General features: G+C 40.4%; 1 protein-coding gene across 1 annotated transcript; it reads right to left on the reverse strand.

The window, feature by feature from the left end:
• Nucleotides 1-26553, reverse strand: smad3a (SMAD family member 3a). Its single transcript, XM_063472489.1, has 8 exons — nt 25833-26553; nt 7013-7206; nt 6538-6672; nt 5110-5235; nt 4095-4307; nt 3753-3890; nt 2802-2946; nt 1-1723 (listed from the first exon to the last, which is right to left on the reverse strand). The coding sequence occupies exons 1-8, from the start codon at nt 26033-26035 to the stop codon at nt 1600-1602; spliced, it is 1278 nt and encodes a 425-aa protein (XP_063328559.1). The 5' UTR covers nt 26036-26553; the 3' UTR covers nt 1-1599.
• Between the last annotated feature and the right edge of the window lie 717 nt (nt 26554-27270).

Raw genomic sequence — 27270 nt, forward strand, 5'->3', positions numbered from 1 at the left:
CCAGACCTGCCAGCAGTTATTTTCCACTGTATCATGTTACAAACCTAATTGATAGCAAAATAGACTAAAAAGTCTCAAAGGTCATACATCTCTTCTTTTCATTGGTTTCTGTATGTTATTCTGTTTTTTTTGTTTTGTTTTTTGTTCTTTTACAGTCCTGAGTGCACAAAGTCAGCATGGCTAATTTTAAGACCAATATTATGTATGGCTGAGAATATTAGCAAAAGCAAAGGCATCCTTTGCTCCCCTTGCACTTCAAAGCGTTCTGCAGATACATACATAAAACACACAAGTCTGTTCAATCTGCAGTTCAAAGGGGACCTTTTATATTTTTGTTATACACACGTACCTTTACAGTGCTGCATGCTGTTATTAAACATGGCCATTACTTCAGATCCTGTAAGAGCACAGAATAGGTAATCTCAAGCAGAAAGCTCTTAAGCGCCTTCCACCTCCTATTCAAACCTTCAGTTTGCAAAGGTCAGCCAATCAGAAGAAAGGTGGCCTCAAGAGTAGAGGAGGTAACAGTCTGCTCCTGACAAAGCACAAGCAGAGCTGCTGGATGCAGGATCAGAGCAACAAAAATGAGGATTATTTTGACCAGTGAGCTCAACAACAAAAACCTGAAGGCAGAAATAAGCATAACGGGTCCCCTTTAACGATGCAGAAATGTACAGTATGTGAGATGTTTTCAAGTCTGCATGTGTGACACACTACAATATAAATTGGCAAAGCTTCCAGAAATGAATGCAGGATATATTTCACTGACAAGCACCACCACAGCAGCTGCAACACCACTTTACCAGAGAATCAACATTTTATAAAAGTGCATCATCCTGAATGATCCCACATGTGAGATATGTAACTGTGATTCAGGTAGTAGTTCAAATCAGCACTTGATTAAGAACCACCTGAACGGCAGCAAGTCTGACTGAAGCTTTGCTTTCCTTTGTTTCTGTTTGAAGTTTGACTGTGCAGCTAAAACATCCTGTTATTCACCCAGTCAGAAATATATTCCTATTCCTTCACGCTGTATTTTTATAAATGTTGGTTGACTATTCCCACTATACAATTCTTTTTCAAGCCATCTGACTGGGTCACATTTTCAAAAAGTATTAAATGCCCAAAAACAGAAACAAAATCATGTAAAATGCATTTAACATGCGCATACACATGCATTACAAATTCAAAAGTAATGGTTAAAAAATAAACCTTTTTTTTTATTTTTTGGGGATCAGCCGTTTGCTTTAACATCTGTACAAAACAGGTAAAAACCATGAGACTAAGGTTTAAACAAACACGACCAGACAGGAAGAAGCTCGCGTAGCAATAACTTCGGTCCTTTAGGTAACAAAAGATAATTGCTGTCGTCAAATTTAGAGATCCTTCTAACATTTAACTGTTATAATGCACTCGTCCCCTTTCAAAACAGACAAGTAAATAAAAAGTGCTACTGACAGCTGGTGGGGAGGAAGAACAAAGTAACAGTGGCTGAATGAGGGGGTTCGTCATCTTTCAGTACTTGTGTAGCCGTTCTCGTCCGTGTGCAGTTTGTGTGTTTCTAGTCATTGACAGGAAATGAGTAGGTGAATGGTCTCCCTAAGAGACGCTGGAGCAGCGAAGACTCGGGGAGCCCATTTGTGTGAGCACCTTGTCCAGCCACTGCAGGGGCCCGTTCAAGTGCAGCTCGATCCAGCAGGGGGTGCTGGTCACCGTCTGTCGCCTGGGAGAGACCAAAGAGGCACAAAGGGATGTGAGGTAAACAGACACAGCTGTTAAGAGTGTGAGCAAACTTACAAAGTCACATTGCTCTGCTTTCATTACAGCGTTGATGTAAGACAGACAGCTTTCACAGCTTCTCTGAGCTACAGTTTAACACACTGTACCACTGAAGATAGAATGCAAAAATTCTAGTGACTGAAAAACCAACAACAGCAACTATTGATTTTCACCTCTTAAGATATGTATTTGTAGTTCTAATCAATGACACATACTTCTTGAATCTGTACAGTTCAAATAAAGAAATCATTTGGAAGACTTGCAGCAACTGCAAAAAAACAATAACTACAAAATGATGCAGTTTCTTAAGCTTTCTTTCTTTAGTTTTTTTTTTCTTGATAAAGACAAAAAAGGGGCCATAAAAATTTTTCCTTTACTGCTTTTCTCACAGCAGAGAGAAGTGAACAGACACGCGGGACTAAAGAGTTAAACAGGCACAGTCAACAATGGAAACAGGCAGTGAGAGTGAGGTGAAGGTGGAGGTAGAGAAGGAGGGCCTGGCTGCTCCAGTAACCTGAATCCTGTGTTTAAGTGTCTCCACATGTGAGCATTTGGTCTGGACAGGACTGCTGAGCAGTCACTCCCAGCTCAAAGGTTTCTCCCTTGTGGAAACCGCCTGAGCACGGCCAACTTTCAGCCAATCATCTGCTTGCCTTCAATTCCATCTCTTCCTTTCTTACTATCAGTGAGTCAGACTGTGTGGAAAAAGGGGAGGGAATGGAAGAGGGAAAGTCTGACATCTCTTTTTGACACACCACATGTGTGTTTGCTTAGAAATAGTCTGGTTTGCCAACTGGGGCCCGTTTCTATAGACGAAGGCTCTGTGACATCATTGACCGGATTCACCAGTGTGTGCACATGCCAGCGAGCGGGGGCGGGTGGATTGTGGGATGTAATTCACAGTCTGTTTGTGTCTATTGTCTGCGTTTACATGCAGACCTCGTATGGATTTTACACTGCTACACTGTTGCAGAAACAGGAGACGAGAGAGTGGCTAGCATTAACTCAGAGCTGCAGCTTACCTGTACTCGGCTCCCCAGCCCTTCACAAAGCTCATGCGGATGGTGCACATCCTGGTGAGCTGGTACACAGCCTCGAAGCCCTGGTTTACTGACTGTGCGAGCAGCGCAGCAAACTCCTGGTTGTTGAAGATCTTTAGGTTACATCCTGATGAGAACAACAAACCAGGACAGATCAATTAGAGGTGCTAGAAAAAAAAATCAAGATGAAGCTGATCTCTAGCTTCTACAAAACACAATTTAAATTTATCTGACATAAGAGGAGTCAAACTAACATTATTAATCTGATGGCTTTCGACACAGACTTGTGTCAAAAGTGGAGGAATATCTTTCGTGGTCCTACCGAATCAGATTGCAGTGACTTGGATGAAAACAGCCAAATTAAAAGAATGCGTGCTTGAATGCGTCACTGACTCAACTAAATGCTGCAATGATTGTATAAACATCTTGTTTCAGACAACAAACTGTTAACATTTACAGATGTGCTTGGGGAAAGCTTTTAACGCTCCAAACCGATTACGTGGTAAAAGTAAAGAGACCAGTGTGGAAAGGAAAAAACCCTTATTTTTAACCCGACCACAGTTTAGCCAAAGGAGACATTGACGGGCTGGTGATGAGGTATGCGATGTGTTGCGGCCTCATTTGATGATTGAGCCTCAGGGAATCATTTCTGAATCATCAATCAATTTGTTTTTGTGTACATTGGCCTCTGCCTCTCTTTGGAAAACTGAATGGAATCATATAGCACTTCAATCCCAAATTACTTTACATTCAACCATTTACACACACAAACACACACAGCAAACACAAGTTTTGGAGATCGAACTGCCAATTCTGTGAAAAGTGGACTTTCGTCTTTCTCTATTGCACTGTCTTCCGTCCTACTCATTTGTCTTACTCCCTTTCCCTGTCCTGTATGTCTCTCGTTGCTCCCAGTGTTAGCTGGACACATACCTGGAGGGATCTTGCAGACTGTAGCAGGATGCCAACCATAACGTTGATTACAGTTGGGGCTCTGGACAAAGATTGCACTGTCACTGAGACACTCTGCAAACACTTCTCCACCAATGTAATACAGTCTTACACCACGACCTTGAGGTAAAGAGTGAGAGGCAGAGAGCCAAAACAAGTCAGCAACAACAATAATTAAAAGTACAATGTTGTATAGAAGGTCTAAAGCAACACGTAATCATGTTTGTTAATGAGCCAATAGTCTTTCAAGAAATCACGTGAATAAAGGTGTTCTGAGAAGGCAAAGGAGTTATTATCCGAATGGAGTCATAAGGCCTGGCCTACCAATGTGTCTGCGCGTCAGCTCCACAGCTGCGTTGCGGTTGACATTGGACAGAAGACCCAGGCAGAATCTCTCTGAGTTGGACGGGTCCGTAAAGCCGTCCACTGTCAGCGAGGGCTGCGAGGCGTGGAAGGTCTCCCCGACTCGCTGATTCAGCTCGTAGTAAGAAATGGAGCACCAGAAGGCCGGCTCACAGTACGTCACTGGCTGGAGGTCTGAGACAGAGGAGGACCACAAAAAACGAAAGAACTGAGTTCAATACTGTTGCTAATACAGTGCAGAACAATTAAACTAATGCAATGTTTGAGCGTATCCTCAAAGTCATAGTAGTAGAATAGTAAGACAGAAATCACAGAATTAATAGACAGAAAAACATACAGATGGTAAAGGGCTGAGAGGCTGCAGACAGAGAAAAAAAGAGAAAACCAACAAAAACACGGAGAGAGCTTGCGTCACAAATCTCAAACCCATACACTGTTTCCCAGAAGCTTTAACCAGACAAAATGTGGAAACTCAACCCTCACTTGCAGGATTCTGCAGCCCAATTGGTCAGAGTACTGACTTGTCCATGGTACTCTTCAGTAAATTCAACTGTTTCTGGTAATTTGCTCCTTTTTTTCCCCTCAGCACAGCCCCTCTACCAGCTGAGAAACATTCTGTCCTTTGCTTTGAAGTCCAGAACACAAACGGACAGCACTGCCAAATGAAACTGGTGTTGCTTTATTATTTCACCAACTGCGTTCCAGCCAAGCCTCCTGGCGCTTTTCCGTCTTGATATAATAAACCTAGGATATTGTTATTGATGTTAGTGTGGGCTGCGTGGTGTCTTGACCTGTTCAAAAGTTCACATGGTGAGCGGGGAACACAAAGGCTTCTTTCATCATCTGGTTTCCTCTCACAGAAATGAGTTAAACCAAACAGAGAATTCCCACTGGGGAGATACGCTGCTGAAACATTTGTTTGCAAATCAAGGCAGACAAACAGAAAAGTACACAAACAGACACACGCATTTCTTACCCAAGTTATTGTGTGTGGGTGAAACTGGGTTAGGTGACAGATTTGGGGAGCTTGTGTCCATGCTATGAGTCATCTGGTGATCACTGGTTTCTCCATCCTCACTGAGGTAGCCTGGTGGAGGTGTTTCTGAGACAAACAAAGACACAAACACTCACTCATACTGACATTGTTGGTGGTCCCTGATCAACCAAGCATTGTAGCTGCACTGAGGGAAAAATAACAGATTGAGATGAGGAATGAGAGCAGCCCAAAAGTACTTGTATTTAATAATTTGATTAAATCCAGTATGTATTACTACTATTATTACAGTTGGCCTGCTGTGTTTTAATTATTTTGAAGTACAACATAATTAACGACGCAAAGAGTGACTGTACAATCACCTACACAGAACTTCCTAAATAGCGAGAAGGTTCTAGTCAGTGAGTGAATGAGTGAAAGGAGTGTTTAAAATTTAATAATTGTTAACCTGTTGAAAAACAGCTTATGTAAGTAAATCCCTTCCTAAATTCATAGTCAAAAGGCCATTTTCTCAATTCTCTCACAATACATCAAAACTCGACTTTTGAACAGAAAAGCCAAAAGAAACGTAAGTCAAAGGATCAATAACACTTCAACAGCTACCGGTTGACAATAAACATACAGCCACATTTAACCTTTTATAACCTTTTATAAAGTTAAAAGCTTGATCTTGAAACAGGAACACCAAACTTATTTTACATTGTGGGCCACATGAAGCACACTTTGACCTTATGTGGGCCAGTCATGCAGCTGCCCGATCTCTCCATATAAAGGAGTATAATTATGCATTAAACTGCACTACTCTGTGGGCTTAAATTGTACGAAAGAAATGGCTAAAAAATGTAAAAAAAAAAAAACTTCTGTCATTTAATTGGTTTTCTATAACTTCATTAAATAGTCATGGGGAGGTCCTTAATAGTATGAAAAAGTGTAAAAAGTATGAAAATGCAGTTAAGAAGTCCAATGTTTGTGCCCTCCTTCACATATTCCAAAGCTTATAGGACCAGATTGGAGTCTTTGTCAGGCCAATTCTGACCCCAGGCTCTATGTTTGATGCTCCTGTCCTGGGACGATGTTGAAAAAGCTTTTCATCCAACTCAAGATTCAAAAGGAAAATTATAGTAAAGCTGGTTTAATTACACACTTGGTCATCACACATCTTTGCAATCACAAACTAGGTAGGTCTCTTCCAAGAGCTGTACTTCCGCCTTTTTTGTGACAAACAACCCACAAGTGTGCACCATCATCCTCATATTTTAACTACATTACTACTACTCCTTCTCTGTGACAGTCAGTTTTCACCAAACTCTTCAGTACAGCATAAACAGCCCACCTTACAAACTTGTTCTCACGAAGCATAAACCATAAGGAGGTACTTTGTGTGAGTCATGCTAGGAGGCACGCTGGTACCTGGTATATAGTTGCTCTGGGGCTCGATGCCAGCAGGGAAGTTGGTGTTTTCAGGGATTGAATGGCTGTAGTCATCCAGAGGTGGGAACTCAGTGGGGATTTCTGTGTGTCTGGGGACCAGCACTGGTGGGAGTACTGCGTAACAGACACAAACACACAGAAAGTAGTTTTCTCAGAATATAGTAATAAGGCAATGACTGATTTCATGTATGGGTAAAATAAATATTTATTGGAACAGAAATTAATAAACTGTTGATCAGCTGATAAGAGGAAAGGTGTTTCACAAACCCTGTGGATACAAATAAACCTATAAAAACATCCAGTGGGGGAAAAAAATAATAATAATAATAATAACAAAGCTTATTCCACTAACCAAGAGCCATTAGAGCACACTGGACAAAATGTACGTAACTATTTTCTTCAAACAACACAACAGTGAACGAAGAAAGCACTCTGTTTCTCCGAGCTGTCGTACCTGGTGTCTCTACTCTCTGATAGTGGTATGGGTTGACACACACTTCATCCTTCTTCGTGTGGAAGGCGTACTCGCACAGCTCCACCGCCCGCAGCTCGTGGTGGGACTGCAGGTCGGGCCAGCGCCACAGACGGCAGTAGATGACGTGGGGCAGACCTTTTCTGTGGGAAACTTGAAGACGGCCATCCAAAGATCTGCAAATACACGAAGAGGAAGAAGAAGCATAAGTTTGAGACATTTGGTTTGACTTTCCAGTTATCCACCACATTTTTTTCTTTTTGTGTAGGCTTATATTTTTTTCTGCTGTGTGTGTGAGTGTGTGTTGTGACTAAAATGAGAGGGAAGTGTGCCTGGGCACGACCTTATACTCTCCAGCAGAAAAATATCTGAAACCTGCAACTGAAAACAGAAAATAGAATAGTTACTAAAAAGAAGAACTGCTGAATTTGTTTCTTGATAGTATCTGGCTCTGATGTCATTTTTCTGAAAGGGCTATGTTGGTACTACCACTCTGAGGCTGGTTACGGTTTGATCCGCCTGTCCCTTCCCCTACTGTGACCTTTTGTTTATAAAAACAAATTCATGAACCTAAAATTAAATATTCTCATCCATTGTTGTTATCAAGTAGTAATTGTGTGACACGCTCCTTTTGATTGATTGTTACAGTATTTTTGGCACTTGATGATATCCAAATTATGGGTATACAGTCTTTGTCTTGACAGTCCTGAACAACTAAAATATATTTCTTCATTTTTTTTAAACTGGTTTTCAAGCAAAAATTCACTGTACACAGCTCTGTCCTCTAAATGTTATCAAATGCTAGATTTGGTGTTCACTACTGTGCTATGCAACTACTTCCCCATGATGAGGGTCCCAGCTGTTAGTGCAGAGGCGATATGAGGTCATGTCTAATAATAAACAACCGGCAATGACATTACAGTATGTTTAAAAGGAATTTCATTGTGTTGTATAACATCTGCACTCATCTGGCATGCTTCTGGCAGGATGATGACTTAGGCTGGCAGATAGTAATGAGCGACAGTTTGACATTGTGGACTGACATAATAGGGTTATAGGCTGTAATCTCGGAGCACAATAACCCTTGACAGAGGAAAAAAAAACAAAAAACAAAAACAAAAAAAACCCTCCAAAACAAAACAAAAAACCCTGCACAACATCTTACGCAAGAGGCAGCAGTCACATATGTCCCCTCATTTTCTGTGTCCCACCCACTCACTCTCTCACACAGCGTAAGGGTCAAAGGCTTAAGATAAAGCCCTTTAGAAGGACAAATATGACTCTCTAAATAAAAACAAGGCCACGCCCAACTGCGGAAAGCTCAGTTGTGCCTCATCTAGGTCAACCACTGCATATCGAGCAAGTGAATGGTGTATGGTGTGATGTGGTGTGTATTGGTAGATACCCAAAGCCAAGGTACTGGTATCATACTGGAACTGGGAAAGCAACGACAGAAGCTTTTATTGTTTCCCATGCAGAAGTCGAGAGCCATGAAATGAAGCTAATGTCTGATCAAATAACTTTTAAAACTTTCTTTTTAAAAAGTGTTGTGAATTAAACAGAGAAAATTACAAAGACCTGGCAATTTAAACAGCAAACAAAGATCTCTGGGTTACTATGCAAATTGAATAGAAAACCATTTGTTCAATATTTCTTTCTGAATATACCAGTGTTCATTTAGTCAACAAGATCTATAGTGGGTGGCTCCACAGTGCACTGTTTAACACATCCGCCCAACATGTAAAAGATCCCCTTTTTGGAGGAAACTATCCTCGGGAGGATTGTGACCAGAAGAGCATCCGGTGTAAAGATCTGCCAATTCAAATCTGCTGGAGCAACCCCTGAACAAGAGAGCAGCTGAAAGAACCTGTTTATCAAAGCTATATAGCAATCTATAGTAATGTTAAGCCAGATTTTGCATAATCTTGATTCTATGGGGGTCTGCTTGCAAACACAGTTCCTCTTTTCTTTTGCGGTTTTCCTGTGTTGGCATCTATTGTCATGACTTATTGAGGCTGCTTCCTTTTACCACACTGCATAAAGCCACGCATCAAGAAGTCACTTAGACTGCTGTTAGACCTCTATTAAACAACTTAACCACACACCCTCATTCAACAAACAACTTAGGAAAATCTTAATGTTACACAGAGCTGCACCGGATGCTGAAATAGTGAATCACTGTAAATTAACCAACAGTGATGATGACATGAAGGAAATGCATGGAAAGTGCATCTACAAGGAAACCACATTCACATGTAGGCATGTGACCCCCCCCCCCCTTGGAAAAAAAGAACACATTTACAACATAACAGCACAAAATGTCAGAACAGAAGTTAAAATAATAACTGATGTGCTGCCTTACTTGTTTTTGGATCAAAACATTTTTCACTGTGGATGTGTTGAATCGTGAGAGAGGGCTGATGTGATGTCACTGGTATGTCTGCTACTGGGTGGGTGGGACTGTGTGGGCTCAGACAGACATACAAACTCTACTGGTCATTTGGTGCCCTACTTACTGTCCCCGTTTCCATTCAGTTGTTTTTTTTTTTTTAAAATAAGAAAATAGTTATAATGTATAATAATATATCAGCCACAGTAATAACTTCAACCAGGAAAAAGGAATATGACTTTATACTGCAGCAATTACAACTGACATCACCTATGTATAGGCAGGCATTAACTAATAGTCAGTTGAAGTTATTTGATTTATAGTATATATGTGCTGAACAATGTCTCAGTGACATGGACATTGTGAGTCCATGGACATGGTTTATAAACAGTTGCAAAAGCAACAGTTTATAAACCAGAAAGAAAAAGGAGTGGAGTAATAAAAGTCAGGACAAGAAGAAAACGTCAGGCAGGCTTTTAGTCATTACTGAGAGACATAATGAAAAACTTTTAAATTAAACTATGAGCTGGCATGCTATGTCTTTTGTGAAAAAACACTAGTGCTCACATCTGGCCAATAAGCATGCTGAACATTTTCATTCGGTCTGTAGTGACACATTTTGGTTTGCTTGGAGTCCACTTGGAATTTTCTTGTGTGAAAACAAACCAAATCATAAGGAAAAGCTACAAGTTCACAAACTCATCAACTGATTAAAACCAGAGTAAACAAACTATAGCTGTGAAAACACCCTTAATATAACTTTTAACACTGGCTTCTACTCTATATTTAAAGTGCGCATGGCTTTTGGTGTAGGAATAACACTTTTTTATGGCTCTACGTCATCCTGATTTAGCACCCTGAAGTTAAAAGGCTGGATGATACAATGTTGTATAAACTAACCAGTTTTATTTAGACGTGTAACATAGATTTTCCTATTGCTATAGACAGTGCAATTGCTGATTTGTGTTGAGATGATGATCTTGTGGTTGTTACATGTGCCACTAAATAACTTTTCTCCCAGCACTGACCACCAGTAGGAGGCATCCTACCAGAGGCCCATACCACCTCAACTGGGTTCTTTTAATGTGGAGGAGCAGCTGTTTTACGCTGAGCCGAATGACCGAGCTCTTCAATGGGTCACTAAGGGAGAGCCCTGCCACCTTTAAAGGACACCCATTTCTGAAGCTTGTATCCACAACCTTGTTCTTTCAGTTACTAAGAGCTTGTGACCACAGTTGTGGCGTAGATTGACTAGTAAATCAACAGGTTCATTTTTATGCTCATCTCTCTCTTCACCATAACAAAACTGATACAGCACCGCTCCAATCTTTCTGTCAATCTCAAGCACCACTCTCCCCTCTTTTGTGAACAAGACCCTAAGATACCCCAACTCCTCCATCTGTAGTAGTAACTCATCCCTGACCTGGAGTGGGCACATATGTACTAGAAATGTGTAATCACAACTTACATTCACAGAGGCCGGAGAAAGAGATTCATATTGAACTCTCCTCTGCTCAATAAGACACAGGGCAAATCAGCCTGGATAACCAGGACAATTATCTCCAACCTAAGCCCGAGACCTCTCATTTAAAAATGCACGATTTGTTGACAGGAGCCTCAACACCTCCCAATTAAGAACTGAAATCAGATGCAGATCAAAGTTTGCGCCAAGTCCATCCTGGTCTAAGTTGACCTCCTACTCAAGCATACTCAAGCACTGGGGATTTTTTTTTTTCCTAATACAGAAGCTACAACTGTTTAGTTAGTAACTGAAATGTATGAACCTACTACTGTTGTCAGCTGTTTTACACATACAAATACACCTCAAAGAAAAATGAAGCAAGAGATTTAAAAGAGTAATACTAAACCATATCTGGCAGTAGTTGTGAGTTGATGCTGTTTCACTTGTCAAGTTTCTGCCCACCTACACTGCCAGTCAAAAGCTTTCATTACTGCTTTGCACACTCTTGGCATTCTCTCGATGTGCTTCATGAGGTAGTCACCTGAAATGGCTGATTGGTTCTGGCCATAACAGGGATTCTTACACTTGTCAAATAGGGCTGTCAGCTGTTTACCAACCTGACTTCTGCACAACACAACTGATGTTCCCAACTCCATTAAGAAGGCAAGAAATTCCACAAATAAACCCTGACAAGGCACACCTGTGAAGTGAAAACCATTTCAGGTGACTACATCATGAAGGTCATTGAGAGAAGGCCAAAGGTTTGCAGTACTGTCAACAAAGCAAAGGGCTGCTACTTTGAAGATATAAAATATAAGACATTTTTAGAGTTAATCAATTTTTTCTTTGCTACATAATTCCATATATCTTGCTTCATACATTTGGTGTCTTTAGTACGCATCTACAATGTAGAAACTAATAAAAATAAATAAAAAACATTAAATGAGAAGGCGTGTCCAAACTTTTGACTGATAGTGTATATCCACTAATCACATTAGTTTGCATCAATCTTTGCTACCCATCAACAACATTAACTGAGACTTGATGCCCTCTTGCTGTTACAGGCTGTAAATTAAGAAATAAACTCCCCAGTGTTTTTTCTCTTTGCCACAAACAGTCTATGCAGAGCTGCACCTCAGCCAAACACCACACTCACCACATCATTATAGTCCATTACATCATAAATGATTATATCTATGTCTAACATCAATTTCCACATAAAAGAAAGTCATTTCTTTGTCACCTGATCTGCTGTTTAATTACCAAATTAATCAGTAAATTATTTATATGGGCACAGCTCTCACTATCTCTATTACTACACCAGGGAGTTTATTACCCAGTTTCTGCATGAAGAGTAAGTCAGATAGGTTATACATGTGGGAGAGCACCAAATCACAGTCAGTGTACTTCAAACTGTGATGAATCATTTAGTCCACGATAGCTACTGAGCTCAACTCTGTGGTTCTCAACCCTTTCGCTTCTTCTAAACCCGGAACAAAAAGCTCACATTCCACAGTTTTTATATAAATTATTAACAATAAACAAGGGATCCAGGTTGAATTTTACTTGAACAAAGGTCAGCGAAATAGGATCAGCAAACTCTTCTTTAGCAGATGAACAACTGAGGGTAAACAAGCATTAGATCATTACTCTGCACTGCTGACAGGCAAGGTCAACTAACTCTCCTACAAAGGTGTTTGTATGATTTAAAAGTAAACCAACGCTATCAGCAACAGACAGTATTGCGTATGAGACAAGTCAAGACACATTATATCCTGCTCAATGTGAGTGACTCACTTCAGAGATTTACGATGGCCCACTGAATGAGACAAATGAGAAACCCTGCTCTGACAGCAAAAACCACTCCTGTGAAACCATCAAGCCTCAGTTTGTTGTTTAGTGGCAGTAGTAGCTCTATTTAAACAGCCAACCTCAGATATTGAAGAAAAAAAATGAAGAAAAAAAAATGATCTGGACCTTAAAATACTCCAGACATGAGGCAGGAGGTAGCTGAGGGGAGAATAACCATGACCCCAAATTCCCAGCTGGGCTGGCCTCTGCGTGTGTGTTCCAGGCTAAAGATCTGAAGTACATGGGCAGGGCCTTCAAGACTTTATACAAGACATTTTTCACTCTTCAGCTTCTCTCTACAGGATCAGAAACTAATCAAATCAGCACTGACTGATTTTATCTACAAAACCAAAATGTGAATTGAAAAAGTTAACATGGGCACTTAAAATGAATGAATAGCATTATTGACAGTGAATAGATCCAAAGCTAGGGGAGTCACATTAACAATATATCACAACATAATTCTATTTTTACAGTATATCCAATACCATAATGCTATAAGCCATGATTGATTGGCCTGGTTATCAAGCTCTAGCTCTACAGGTTAGTTTGACCTTAAATTTTAAATAAAATTTTGTTAAAAATGGCTGAGATTTCTTAAATCTATCAACTACATTGGTCTATTAAGTATTAGATAACTCTTTAAAAAAAATCAAATAAAACCAGTGGGTGTATATTTTGCTGTTACATAACATAATCAAGCAAATCCTCAAATCAGGTTTCTATTGAAGGAAGTACAATGAAAAAATTATAATGGATTTTCGGTTCTTTAAAAAAAAAAAAAAAAAAAAATTGGCTGTGTTCAATTATCTAAAAAAACTGAATTCAGCTGAAAGTTAACTTCAGAGGAGGAGTATTTCCTTCAGCAAGGCCAATTCTGGAGCACAAAATTTAAAATAAAGTGATTCAGATCCATATGTATTCTTCCTTTGCCTACACTTCATCTGCCCCATGAAATCTGGGGTAATATTTGTGTTTTTTCATGCAAGCTGATGTTGCTCTCAGAATATGGACCGGAACTGATGTCTAAAAATAAAGCGGTAAATTGGTATAGATTTTTGCCAGAGGGGTAAATGTGTCAACATCATTTTGGCTCATGACCCAAAGCTGAGACTGAACATGAGCTTTACATCCATCCAGCATGTATGTTTGCGTGAATGGTAGAGCTCCACAGATGGACACACATACAGAGAAATGTAAGAACAGAAGGAATATAAAATAATTAAGATAACTTTACATTTGAAGTATGCATTAATTCAGCATTTGCCAGCGTAGCAAAAGTAGTGAAATAAAAAAAATATAAGCAAATGTTAGTGGCTGTGAAGGTTAGTACATACATAAATTTTGAATATGTGCGCTTTTGGCTGACTCACTATACAGACTCAGACAGAGCAGATTGAGCTTCACTAAGCTGGGGAAGGGGGAGGGGGCAAAACAAACACCCTGAAGCATACCCAGTTACGCTCAGAGACACAAACATATACACTGTGTGTGTGTCCAGGCTGGCAATAGTCCGAGAAGTGTTGAACACACAGACGCCTTCCTTGTGGGCTTAACATGGACTTTTTTTATTCTCTTACTGAAAGCCTAACCTCGCTAAGAAGATGCCAGCACACACAGTTAGAAACTGAAGGCCTTGGAGAAAAATTTGTTCTCATCCAATGCTGGTTATTAATTATGTAACTAAACTTGCATGTTTAACTTTAAAAGTAGAATATTTTCACCATTTTAAGGTGCCTACAAACACATCACAAAGATCAGGATCAGTCACAGTCTGTCCTTTAAAAGCATGCAAGGGTAGAGGACAAAGTGGGTGATGGATAAAGAAAGGAGGGCTGCAGCTGCACAATAGGTCTGCCAGACCGTCTCAACAGCTCAGGGCAGCTCAGAGTGTCTGTGACTGAACCCCTAAACCCCCCCTTTCCCTCTCCTCCGTCTGTCCCACTATCCTGATCTCACAGCCTCCATTGCAGTGCTGAGTGCGGGATGAGGGTAGTGGGGGTGAGGGGGCTATTGGGCTGATATGGCCTTTGTGCCTTTCATAAAGTCTGTGGCCAGTCTGTTGAACCCCGACCAACAGGGCTACAATCTGGTGACATTTAGCAGAGGCTGGTGCCTTCCAACAACAACAACAACATATAAAGAGACAAATCATTCACCAATTCTACCTTCGGTTAGACACGACTAACTCAGTAGTCTGTGACCTTTAGATCATTTTTTGTTAGCCCTGTGATAAAGCGAAAAAATTGTTTAATTTGCTTCTCCCTGCACAGCTGTTTCTGTGCAAGCGTCATCACAGATTAATCCTTTGCTATCCCAACAGTTTAAGGATCTGAAACTGCAGAATCACACAGAGTCAACAACATAACACAACTGGGAAAATAAAGTTGGTTACAATCTGGACTGTCTCTGCAACCAACCTCTTTGTAAAGTCTCTTGGTCTTCCTCGGCCACTGCCAGCCGATACGAGGGAGAATGCAGCATTATGTTTTAGATGACTGAAAGAAAATTAAATAATCCATGAAGGATCATCCAGAATAACAAATTTCTAAGTTGCTAGTTCACTAATATAGTTGTTTTAACTACAAGCCCGCATGTGCACAATGGTATTCCTTGAGAGTGTGGTTGCTAATGTCCCGAAAAATTTATGCCAACTGCTAAAAATACAGCTCACAACATGACCGGGGCAGGCAATATTATAAAGTAAGAAAAGCAGCGATTCAGGATCACTGTAGTTTTGAAGAGAAGTTCATGTATAACTGAGATGCCCAGTTTCTCTGCCACCATCTCCACATCAGCAATAATGCACCAACCTCCAGTGTTCACATGGAAGATATTTCACATTTGGACTGGGATAATTAAGTCCCAATCTCTCCAGTAGTGGATATGCTCTAATCATCCAAATAACCATGTGAACTGTGTCGACATTGGAGGTATTGCAACACTTCTGCAAAAAGTTTTCCTTATTTTACTTTACATATCCTGATATCATCTGACCCCACTTGCCACATAATACTTTCTGTGGTTGTAATCTATTCTGGTTTGCTAAAACAACTGTCAGCTGCAAATGAAAAAAAACCCCAAAAAAACTACAAAAACAGATTTTTTTTTTTTTTTTTTTTTTTTTTAAACAAGACTAAATAGTCCATTTAGTACAGCTGAAATAATAATTGTTTAGTCAACAAATAGAAAATGTGTTAGCTAACTAATTTCATAGCTGACCACTCATTTCAGTTTCAAGCTAAATCTCTGAACATTAATGTAAAGTCTGGTAACTTCCATGTTTTGCAAAGTGGTTTGAGCTACAAAACAAGACATTTTTTGCCTAAACAATGAATTAAGTGAAAACAATCAGCAATTGTCATAAATGAACTTTTTAGTTAAACTTTCTGAAAAAGTTTGTCTTCATTCAGATGTTTTAGTTTACATATATTTAATCCCTGATGTCCAAACATATATGGGCTTGCAAATGCATTCCAGCAGTGATGAGGCTCAGGCGGAAAAACATATTGCGCACACACAAAGACACACACCAACCTCCCACTCTCTCTGGAAAAGCCATCAGACTTCTCTATTTCTAACAAAGGTGGAGGAAGGAGGAAAGGAGGGGGTGTCTGGCCCATAGGTGATATCATAGGGCTGAAGTGTGCTGGGACCAGTGAAGGAGGGCCTAAAGTGAAATACGAAACCAGCAGACAAACGACTGGCAGGGCTAGACGACAAATAACAGAGTCTGGACTCCAAAAATCTGGGGAGACAATGGAGGACTGGGAGCCATTAGTTTTACTGCAAACAGTCAATGAGCGGAGCAGTACGTCTCTCTCTTTCTGAAGCATGATGATGAATTACAGAGAATATTCCAGATGCAAGTCATCAATAAATTTCTCTCTACAGTCCACAGTCCAGTTGCATTTTTTCCTAGGGAAGGGCAGAGTGTAGGCTGGTTTATCTCTCTTGAAAAATTAATGTTTATTCTTAAAAACATACCCCCATGCTGTGTCAGCCTCCGATTGGAGGTGATATCCCACAAAGAGAAATTTCCACTATTAAAAAATTCACAAATTTCAAAACTGACATTAACTTGTTGATTCTTCAGTGGCAAAAATCCAAATGATGATATCATTAAAGCTCAGAACTGGGTAACTGCGATAAATTAAGGTCATTACGGTGCATGTGTGTGCCGTGAACCCTGGATGCTTTCCTCGCCAAAGTTAGAAACCTGTGTGCTCGAATTCATACATGTCAGAATTGTTTAAAAGATGCTGGAGTGTTTGTCTGTTATCCTGACTGCTTATTCTTTCTCGTTTTTCCAAAAACTAAACAGTTGCTATTACTCTTGGAGCAAGGATTTAAGTGTGTATGTAAGCTTTCTAGTGTTGGTTAACTGAGCTGAGGAACAGGAAAACTGTTTTTAAATGACACAATTTGAATTCTAATCGAAAGCCTAATAAAGAATAAGCAGTCAGGATAACAGACAAACACTCCAGCATCTTTTAAACAATTCTGACATGTATGAATTCGAGCACACAGGTTTCTAACTTTGGCGAGGAAAGCATCCAGGGTTCACGGCACACACATGCACCGTAATGACCTTAATTTATCGCACAAAAGAAGACAGCTAAGAAAACACCAAACATTAAATACATTCATAGATACTTCAGGTTGAGATCAAAATCAGATAATAAATAAATAACCTGGCCCACATCTGCACCTGATCACTTTCTCCAAAATCTGTTTGTCCTAGTGGCAACAGGACCGACAAAATCCTACCCACCTCATGCCACTTGCATTTATTTGGTAGATTTTACTTATCAATCTCCCTAGAACATTCAGTCTAGGTATTGATTTAATGAGCTCTTCATTCTTTACTATTAACTTTGTAACTGATCTTTGTTTGTAAAACGTATCTTTTAGATGTATTTTGATTTTTTCTATATTGAATTTACTTTATTTAGTTGTGGTATAATCATTTCCCAACACTTGGTACAATTATAGTGTAATATATCCATCTAGACACACGATACAATATCTAAAGCATTTCTTATCACGTTCTGCCCAAAGTTTCTCGTGTCACTACTTCAGGTGTCATTGACGGTAAAGTGTAAGAAGACCTCACAGTCACCGCTCATCGTGATAAAATGTTTCAGCCTATCAAACCTTACAAATTGTGGCCCAGTGGCCAAGAAAGACTCATGTTTCTTTCCTGTTTCTTGTGTTTTTAGCAAGTCCTGAACGACTATGGCAACTTCAGTAAGAAACACTTATCACACAACCTCCTTGAAAAGTCATTGCGTAATTTCTGTATTTTATGACTTTCACCTGTACTTCCTCTCCCTGCTTAAAAACCCCTACTCCTTCCAATCAAGTGGCCTTCCCCCACACACCCAGCTTTACCCTAGCACCTGAAGCAGCAGTGGCAGCAGTGGTGGTGGCAGTGGCAGTGGCCAGTGGAGCACAAAGGCGCATTTGTTGTCTGGAGAACACGTCTCTGTGTGTGTATGTGTGTGTTTCTGCATGTGCACTCCCCCGCAGATAGTGAGACAGGCTAGGGCCAAGTCGAGGCAGAGCTGTGTCTCTAACCCTTCCACCCGTGGTGCAAGCCACAAACCAAACAGCAGCCCACACCCTCCTCAAGGCCCCAGCAGTCTGAAAGAGCATTCCTCTAAGCTGACTAACTACATGCACACACGCACACAGAGTCATGTACAATGGCATAAATATATTTATATCTATTAACGTATGGTTAAGTAGCCTGAATTCTACAGTCAGTATTCTGTTTATTTCCTTTGAAGGAACAGAAAACAGAAGCACGATGAACACCAAGCTTCAGGCATGGCATATACACTAGACTTATAATTGATCAGGATCTTAAATAAATCCTGTTATTGTTTGTACAACCAATGATACCCTCAACAAAAATGCAACAATATTAGGATGACATCACCATGTGACTTAACTAAGAAATTACTGCCCAACAGTAGCGAGGACACTAAACTCTTTTGTTTTTAAGGTCCAAACAAAGTAAGCACAACAACACAGTTACTACTGTCTACAAACACAGACTTCAGTCATGACTCACAGCAGTATTCCCTTTCAGTCAAGTAAATCAAACAATGACAGGAATCCTGAACCCAATCCTGAAGAGGCAGACTTGTCACTGTCATTAGAGATGCCAACCACACACAGACAGACAACACACATAAACTCTCTGTGACCCGTCTTGAACAGAGTCCTGTTGAACAACACTGTCTCGGGTGACCCAGGTGTGATACTTGACATGAAAGTGAATGACAAAGTGTGTGTGCGCTCATTTAACAAAGTGATGATGCATTTTGTTAAACCACGCCTACAATATGAATCTAATGTTTTACATTCATTTGTCATTTTAGCTTTTGGCTTCCTACCTTGAAAACTTGGTGTTCTTCATTCTCATAACTTTCTAAAAAGTTTGATTTCCTTGAGGCGAGGTTGGATTTTTCATTGCATAAAAAAAGATGAACTTCTTACAGTTCTGAAATTATACAAACCACACAGTTGATTTGATTATGTGAGAATATAAGTAGCTAAATAAACAGAAAATTACAAAATTATTATCTGAGGGCGAGGGGGAGGGGGGAGGAATCAGAACGGAACTACCAAAACAAAACAAAAAAAGTTTAGCAGGCACAAACCTCTGCGGGTGCTTTCACACTCATGCCCTTTAGTTAGTTTCCCCTGTGCTGCGATTTCACTGAGCAGGCAATCACATTAAAGTGCAGAATAGAACAACCAGAACCTTCATAAGAGGCTCAAGTCCATTCAGCTTTAGTTATTTTAGCTGTCTTATTTAATCCAGTCCCAAAGAACTCTGGACAGGTTGTTTGTAGGAGGGAAAAATGTACTGCACAATTCTGTAGCCTGGCGTGCTTTGTATTCTGGAGGGTAGCTGTGCACTCAAACTTTTATTATGAAGCAACATACTGACTGTTAATTTCATGAAAAGATCTCCCTGGTTCTGCTCAGGTGTCTGGCAGCTCCATATCATCTTTGCAAAGTGTGCAGCAGTAAAGTTGTTTAAGACACTTCCATAAAGTGCTTTTAGCACGCTTCTAGAGTAGTTTTACTTGCTCTGCTCATATAATTAGCACAAGAATGAGCAAATACCAGCTCTGTTGTTGTTCCACTTTAAAACTGCACCACATCTCTCTCTAACAGACAAGATCCCAAACCACGAAGGCGCATTACGTTTTCACTTTCGTGCTCCCACCTCAGACACATCGGACTGATCATCAACATCTTGATCCTCTATAGTGAGACTGGCCTACGCTTACAAAATCACCAGATGATTTGAATGAGACAAAATTAACTCTGAGTATGACAACAGCACAATGACATGACAGGGCCGCTGTGCACACTGTATGAGTTTGGCAGTGTGTGTCAGTGTGCATTTAATCAAGTCTAGTCTGTCATCCAGACACATGCAGACACATCTCTTTTGATGTTCAAATGCTGTCTAGAAGGTAAACAAACCAGTTCTATCTCATCTATTAGCGGGTATATTTTTTTGTGTGTGTGTGAACCACACTAACCACTGTCTCCCTCTGATAAGCCTGAGAATCCAAGATGCTGCAGCTTGCCAAAGAGACTACTTCCTCAGTTTCTTTCATCTCAACCCTTGGCTTTCTGTTTTACCTTCTACTTTCATACTTCTCTCATTTGTCAACTGTGTTTTTGGTCACCCATTAATGTCTCATCTTCCCTCATTAAAGCACATTTTCCCATTATAACAACAACTTCCTTCCAACACTGGGAATTCCATACTTCTCTTCTGCACTCTGGATTCCCACATTATCTCTTTTGCACATTTTTCCCTCTACATCTTTCTTTCAGTGCAAGTGTCCACAGCTTTTACAATGAGGCAAAAAAATAAATACTGCTTTAATTCTACTGACTAACCAGAAGGACTATTAACCAAAAGTAGCAAATATAAAAAGACACCAAGTATACAGCAAAAGTAAATCTGTTCGGTCTACATTTCAGGATTAAATTCCGCTGATGTGGATCACAAAGCCATCTTTACATAACTGCTGCACACTGATAAGGTGGAAAACATGATGGTCTGACAAAAGTCAACAAAAGGAATTTCCTTAATCAAGAACTGTATTGTTGAAGTACTTTCAACAGTGATGTATAAAGAAACAACAGTGTGGATGCAGTCCTTCTCACTCTTGGTCCAGTCTCTATTCCTGTCTTTCTCATTTTATCCCATCTTTTACTTCTGAACTTGAAGATCCTACACTCCCTCCTGCCCCAACATGCAGTGTGAATCAGACTGTAATCTTAGTGCCAGGAGAGATGTGTGTACATAAGACAAACCCTCTCACCACCCCTTGCACAAAGTCAGAGAAAATTAAGATAAAAGGTGAATATAAAACTCACACTGTCCACAGTACATGTATCACACATGATATTAAGACAATGGAAAATGTCTCAATGTCTTTTTGATGCCAGTGTGCAACTGTTGGAACTCATTAACCCCAAATATATTTTAAGCACACACACAGAAGACGCAACTTTGATGAGTGTGTCTTTCTAAGGATTATTTGACTCTCATTGAGTTTTGTCATTGAAAAGTTACCTCTGTTCAAACATGACAGACCCTTTATGCACAGGTGCATGATTGTGTCATAATTATTAAACATTTGGCATAAACAACTAGACAACAGATTGAGTTAGTGTGATGTTGTCTACCTATTGTCACAACAACTATCATACACAAAGTAAAATCAGGTCAAAAACAGCACTGTATCTTCTACAAGTTTTGTTTGTGATTAGTTCACACATTATACTGTACGTACAGGAACTACTGATTTCTCCAATGACAACTTGCATAATTGGTTATTTCAAAAAACTTCAAGCCGATATCCGATTCCAGCTTCCCAAAAACCAACACTTTTTGTCTTAATTTCATTTATATTATTATAATCTGTATGCTATACGCTTCTAAACAAAACCTATCTGAAAGTGTCAACTTGGACTGCACAAACAAAGTGTATTTTTGTTATTTCTATCATTTTATAAATCATCTTAATTACTTGAGTAACCAAAACATTAAGAGATTGATCAACACGGCAACAGTTATTAGTGGCTGCCCTAACTGACAGTCACAAATTAGTATTTACAGAAGACAGTCCATCTCTAAGAGGTCTTTTACAAGGTCTGTCTCAGAGATCCTCCTATTCACAACAGCAAAAATTATGTGTGGTGAAGGTCAACTGTTTGCTTGTAGACTAATCTATGCAATCCATAAAAAACACAAACAAACAAATAAAAAAAGATGCTGTAGTAATAATAAATTTCAAAGTAACAGCTAGTTTAGGGTATGGAATTGTATACATTGGAGTGTTCTCTAGTTTATGAATGGATTCCCAGTCATAGATGACAAGAACAGAGTTTTCTATACTTTACCATGATTTATGCAAAGTAGCACCACTTGTCAGTCATAAAGCATTAGCCTGTGAGCGTGTAGTACCATAGTTAGACCCCCTGTCCTCATCACATCTGTTTTGTTTTGTTTTTTTTTGCAACCAAGATAGCAATGAAGGAAACACTCAAAAGGCTTCAAAAAGGGTTTAAAGCAACCAACAGGTGACCTTATGGTAGCAATGTCCTTTTTTATACCTTCTATAGATATATTTCTAAAGGAGGTACAGGAAGAGATTATATTGTTTTTAATCAATATGGCATTTTTTGTTACACTGTTTGCAACTGTTTGACTTACTCAACCACTGCCTCCCAATTACTTGCACCTAAAATTCACCCTTAAAAACTTTAAGATTAAATGTTTACATTAAGTTTGACTGTGTGGCAATAGTTTACAACGTTTTTTTCATTTGGGGGGGGGGGGGGTGAAATGTGGTAATGTCTCCCAAAACAGTAACAAAACAAGTCACTTCTCTGAACAGAAAACCACTCAAGAATGGACGCCACTATGGTTGGAGTTTGAGAGGAAAAAAAAACGTGACCTGGTTAGGGTTGGGAAAAGGTCAGGGGTTTAGGCTAAAATGTGAAATGCAATAGTTTGCTTTAAAAATGTGGTCTGGGTAAAGTAACTACTTCCTTAAGGCTAAAAAGCCTACGTAATCTTGGTTGACGTTAGGAAACAATCATGGCCATAGCTCAGAAAAAGAAAACGACATTTACTATGCTTAGGAAACAGGAAGCATATGTACATGTTTGGTCTCAAAGCTTGAGGTTTTGTTGACCTATCCAACCAACCTGACCTCCTCCCCATACTGACTTTGTAACTATATTTAACTCTGCTCCCAGTTTACCCTGGTATAACGGAAACACAACTTGGCTCCTGTTTATAGATACAGGTCTTGGTAAACAACAGGACACACATCTGTTAGTCATCTTGTCACACTCAAACACACAGCAGGCTGTCACACTACACATCCATCCCTCGTGCATCAGAAACTCATAGTGGCTTGACGCACTTTACACACTAGTGTTTTCGGCTAACCCACGTTTACAGCTCACAGGAAGACAGGACTTTAATAGGGCCAATGGAGAAAAGAAGAGGGTAGGTCAGTACCACAGCTGCTCGTTGCTGAATGAGTCAGGCTTGAACTTGGACAGAGGTTTAAACTTTTACTTACGTCTTAAATGAGTAAAACTGCTCATTGTCAAAAACCACTAAAAGGCAAGTAGAGCAATGGCACTCTCTGAGTAACAGTCAAAGCCTGCAATACTTTGTTTTGACCTCAACTGGGAACATGACTAATGTTTTTTCATAAGATAAAGGCACACCTACACCTACATGCAGCCCCACTGACCACGTCAATGACCTCCAACCCAAAAATAACTTAACCACCAAACTCACCAAGCTGTTATACAGTTTCCACAGATAGCCCTGTAATTGTTGTAAGTGTTATCTAGCAGGTCGCAGCCATTCAAAAACAACTAGTCTTTCCCAAAGCTCCCCAGCTGATTCGAAGATTCATCTGACAGACCAAACTCACATACACAAAAAGAAATAAGTGTGCTTGACACGACAGGAAAAAAAAATAGCCTTGAGATTTCAATATAATATTCTGTCACTTGGCCCGCTGAGACCTGATCCTTTCTTTCCCCATAACTCTATCTCAATGTACACCACTGAGATGTGATACAATTTTCCTGCTATTCCCCCACCATATACAACTATTGATTCAATCAATATACACAGAGCCCGCTTCCTTCCTTCGACTCAGCATCACTGCAAACCACCATTAAGACGGGTAGCAATGAGCTTGAACAGGGAGTTCATGTGTCAGAGAGATAGAAGCTGACCTCCCTGTGGACAGGCCTGAACATGCAAGCAGCTGCTGTCAGCATGCCAAAACGTGGGGGAATTAATAGAAACAGCAGCTCTCCAGGGACTCTGTTAGCCAACACTGACAGCCAGCTCTGATCTGGGGTCATCTTAATCCACTCCACCTCTTCCCTTCTGCATTAGTGGTGGGAAATATGAAACCTGGATCATGGCAAACATTATTTAACTTTCTGGGTAGGCTTAATTCTGAACGCTGGCCCAGGCCTGTGCAAGCCGTGATATGCACACTTGTGGCAATGAAGAATGTGGGAGTGTCCCACTGAGGCTCAATTTTCATCTGACAGTATGCTATTAAATCTGAATAGCCCACAAACACTAGTGAGATTTTGCGGATGCAAGCAAAAGTCTGGAGAGTTTATTTGTAAAAGTGGAGAAAGCAGAAAAAGTAAAATACATGTGAGCACACACTGTACTTTTAATACAAGTTCCACCTGTCCATCCATCCATTTTCTTTCGCTGCAGTTGGACCTGGTTAAAACTAATTCAATTTGATATGACATCTCCAGAGCAAAATGTATCATGTTCAGTTTTTAGAACTGTTACAGGGACGTGTAACAGGCTCTTTATAGCTATTTTGGAGGCTGCAGACCACTCGCTTCTTCTGCACAAGAGACTGGAGGCATTCTCCATCTGTAGATACTGACAAAGCTTTTTATTACTGACACAGGTGTTAATTATATGCCAAGTATCTTATCTCAAAAGGGATGCCCCTTAAAAACCACATCATGAAAGCTGACACATGTGAGTATGCAAAATGACTCAAATTGATTATCCATGTAACGGACAAGAACTTTCAAGTTGACTAATCAGTTTATCTCTGCACATTGGGTGGATTAAGGTGTACTAAAACAACCGGCAACTGAGAGTTACTTGAAAAATCAACACTGCAGTAATACCACACATACATTTTAAAGAGTGGCAGGGGTAAAATCCATGATTTGTGTTTACATTGTGCACCTCAGAGGCTTTTACAAGCACAGCCTCTCATCGGGGGAGGAGAATGACTGCTCAGGAGAGAAGTGACTCACAGAAGCTACCAGCTGTGATTTGCTGACAAATGCCAGTGTTGGTTATTTGTTCTAAATAATGTGTTGATGGACAAATGGCTGTGCAGGCTGAGAGCAAGAAGAAGCCAGCTCCACGGGCTCGCCTACGCACTAAGAACGCTAGAAAGCGTCCCAGATTAAGGCCAAGTTATATAACTTGGACTCCATTAATGCTTTTGCACTGCATGTGCTCTGCTGGCTAGTTAATGCATGGACTGTACCCTTTTTATTCTCAGCAAAACACCCTCAGCTGAATGCTGATGTGATAATAAGAAAGTGCTGAAGGCTGCTCGCTTAAAGTGAAGTGTGCACACGATGACAGCATGATGCCCCAGCAGCTCGCCGCCGAGATGTTTCAGACATGATCTGCTAGCTCTGCTCATGGTCCAACGCTAGCTCGTTAAGCAGCACCTTAGCCACCATGTTGCTGCACAATAAACACGTAAAGGAAATCAACAGTTTGAAATATTGACGCCAGAAAGGAAGTGGAAATGTCAACTTCTCAAGTCGAGCAATGATGGCATACATGTGCAAGGCGCCGAGGATGACAGAAACCAGGGAGGAAACCTTTTTGAGTTTTCTGTAACAAAGCTGTAATGAAATCAGCTGAAGTAATAACCCCCGGGGGGAGCTACTAAGTGTACAGCTAGCTAGGATGCTGATTTCACGGTCAACATCAACGCTCAAACTCTCCTTACCGCGGTATAGTGATGCATTTCGTGTTGATATTCTGGGTGGTGATGGCTTTCTCCAGTTCGTCCAGTTGTCCCGTCTTCTTCAGCTTCTTCACCAGGCTCTTCACCGCTTTTTCACACCACTTCTCCTCCTGGCCGTTCTGCTCTCCCTTCTTCCAGCCCAAAAGTCGTTTGACAATGGGGGGAGTGAAAGGCAAAATTGACATCTTTTGAGTTCAGCTGAAGTCCGTCCAGTGTCGAGAAGTCCGTCAGTTTGGACAAAACACGGAGGAACAAGTGTCCCTAAAGCGCTCCGAGTAGTGGAGACGACGGGAGTAAAGACAAACTGCTGTTGTTGTTTTTTTTAAAGTCACACAAAACACATCTCGGAGTCACACCGAGCACTTTTAGCGGACTCGCTCCGTCTGTCTCGAGCTCAGCGGTGAACTGTGCACCGGTAGTCTGTTGCGCTGTGGATTTAGTGCTACTCCGCCAGAAAACCTAGTTCCGTCTGCACTCTTTCAGGCCAGAGCTAGTCTAAATACACCTCACTTGACTCACACCCAAAACTGCGTCGCTAGCTCTAAGGCAGAAACGAAAGCGTCGTAATAGGTTTTTTACGTCTCTGAATGCTCTAGCCTTCCACGAGCAAAGTTTTTGGTTAAGTTCAGAGTCATCCGCGGGTGCTGGATCCTCCGACTGAAGTCTGCTAAGAGTCTGCATCAAATGCAAATGCATGAGCTGCTGCTGAGAGTCTCCATTCAGACTTTAGACTGTACAGCAGACCCATGAAAGGCCAGTCTGAGCAGCTGGCCAAATGTGTTTGGCTGATATTGCGCAATCTCCATCCTTTTCCCAGTTATTGCTGATAAACCTCCATGTGGCTGTGTCTAAATAAGCAGTCACAACAGATCACTTGATTTAGTTATGTAACACTGGGCAGTTTTTGTTCTTTTGCATGTGACTTCACTTCAAAATTTCTGATGAAATTAGGTCCTTGTTTTCCTTCTGTTTTTCTTTTGTTTCAGTAGGCTGTATAGGACAGTGGAGCTGTCTAAATAAAATAAAAACGTTGGCTCTGTTGTGTTTCAGTTTATCTGTGAGACATAATTATAATCAAAAGAGCTGTTCTTTTCTCCAACCACGTGGTCTTTTTAAAAATAAGTGTAGGTTTCCAACTTCAGCTGGAAAACATACTCTATGCTTCTTTTCCATTTTACTTTTAGAAATCCACATATGCTTAATTGCCTGGCTGTCAGCCACATAACCAAGGTTGCATAAGAATACAGCCGTGCCTGTGTTTTTGTTGAATAAAGGCTTGAGGTTTGACATTCAGCATCTCTAGCGCAAAGGGTTTCCAGTAATTGCTAGTGGCTTGTTTTGTCTCCAGATGGGTGAATAACTCTGGAGCTGCTGTAAAGATGGAAGGTGATAGGAGTCATACATGAACGCAAAAGATGAG

Source organism: Pelmatolapia mariae, linkage group LG1 (genome assembly GCF_036321145.2).
Source record: "Pelmatolapia mariae isolate MD_Pm_ZW linkage group LG1, Pm_UMD_F_2, whole genome shotgun sequence".
NCBI classification, from domain to species: Eukaryota; Metazoa; Chordata; class Actinopteri; order Cichliformes; family Cichlidae; genus Pelmatolapia; species Pelmatolapia mariae.

Excerpts from the sequence above, each read along its gene's own strand:
- smad3a (XM_063472489.1), bottom strand. The coding sequence starts at position 26,035 with ATGTCAATTTTGCCTTTCACTCCCCCCATTGTCAAACGACTTTTGGGC. Across the intron at positions 7,207-25,832 it reads AAATGCATCACTATACCGCG|ATCTTTGGATGGCCGTCTTC; the intron begins GTAAGGAGAGTT and ends GTGTATTTGCAG. Across the intron at positions 1,724-2,801 it reads GGCTGGGGAGCCGAGTACAG|GCGACAGACGGTGACCAGCA; the intron begins GTAAGCTGCAGC and ends GGTCTCTCCCAG.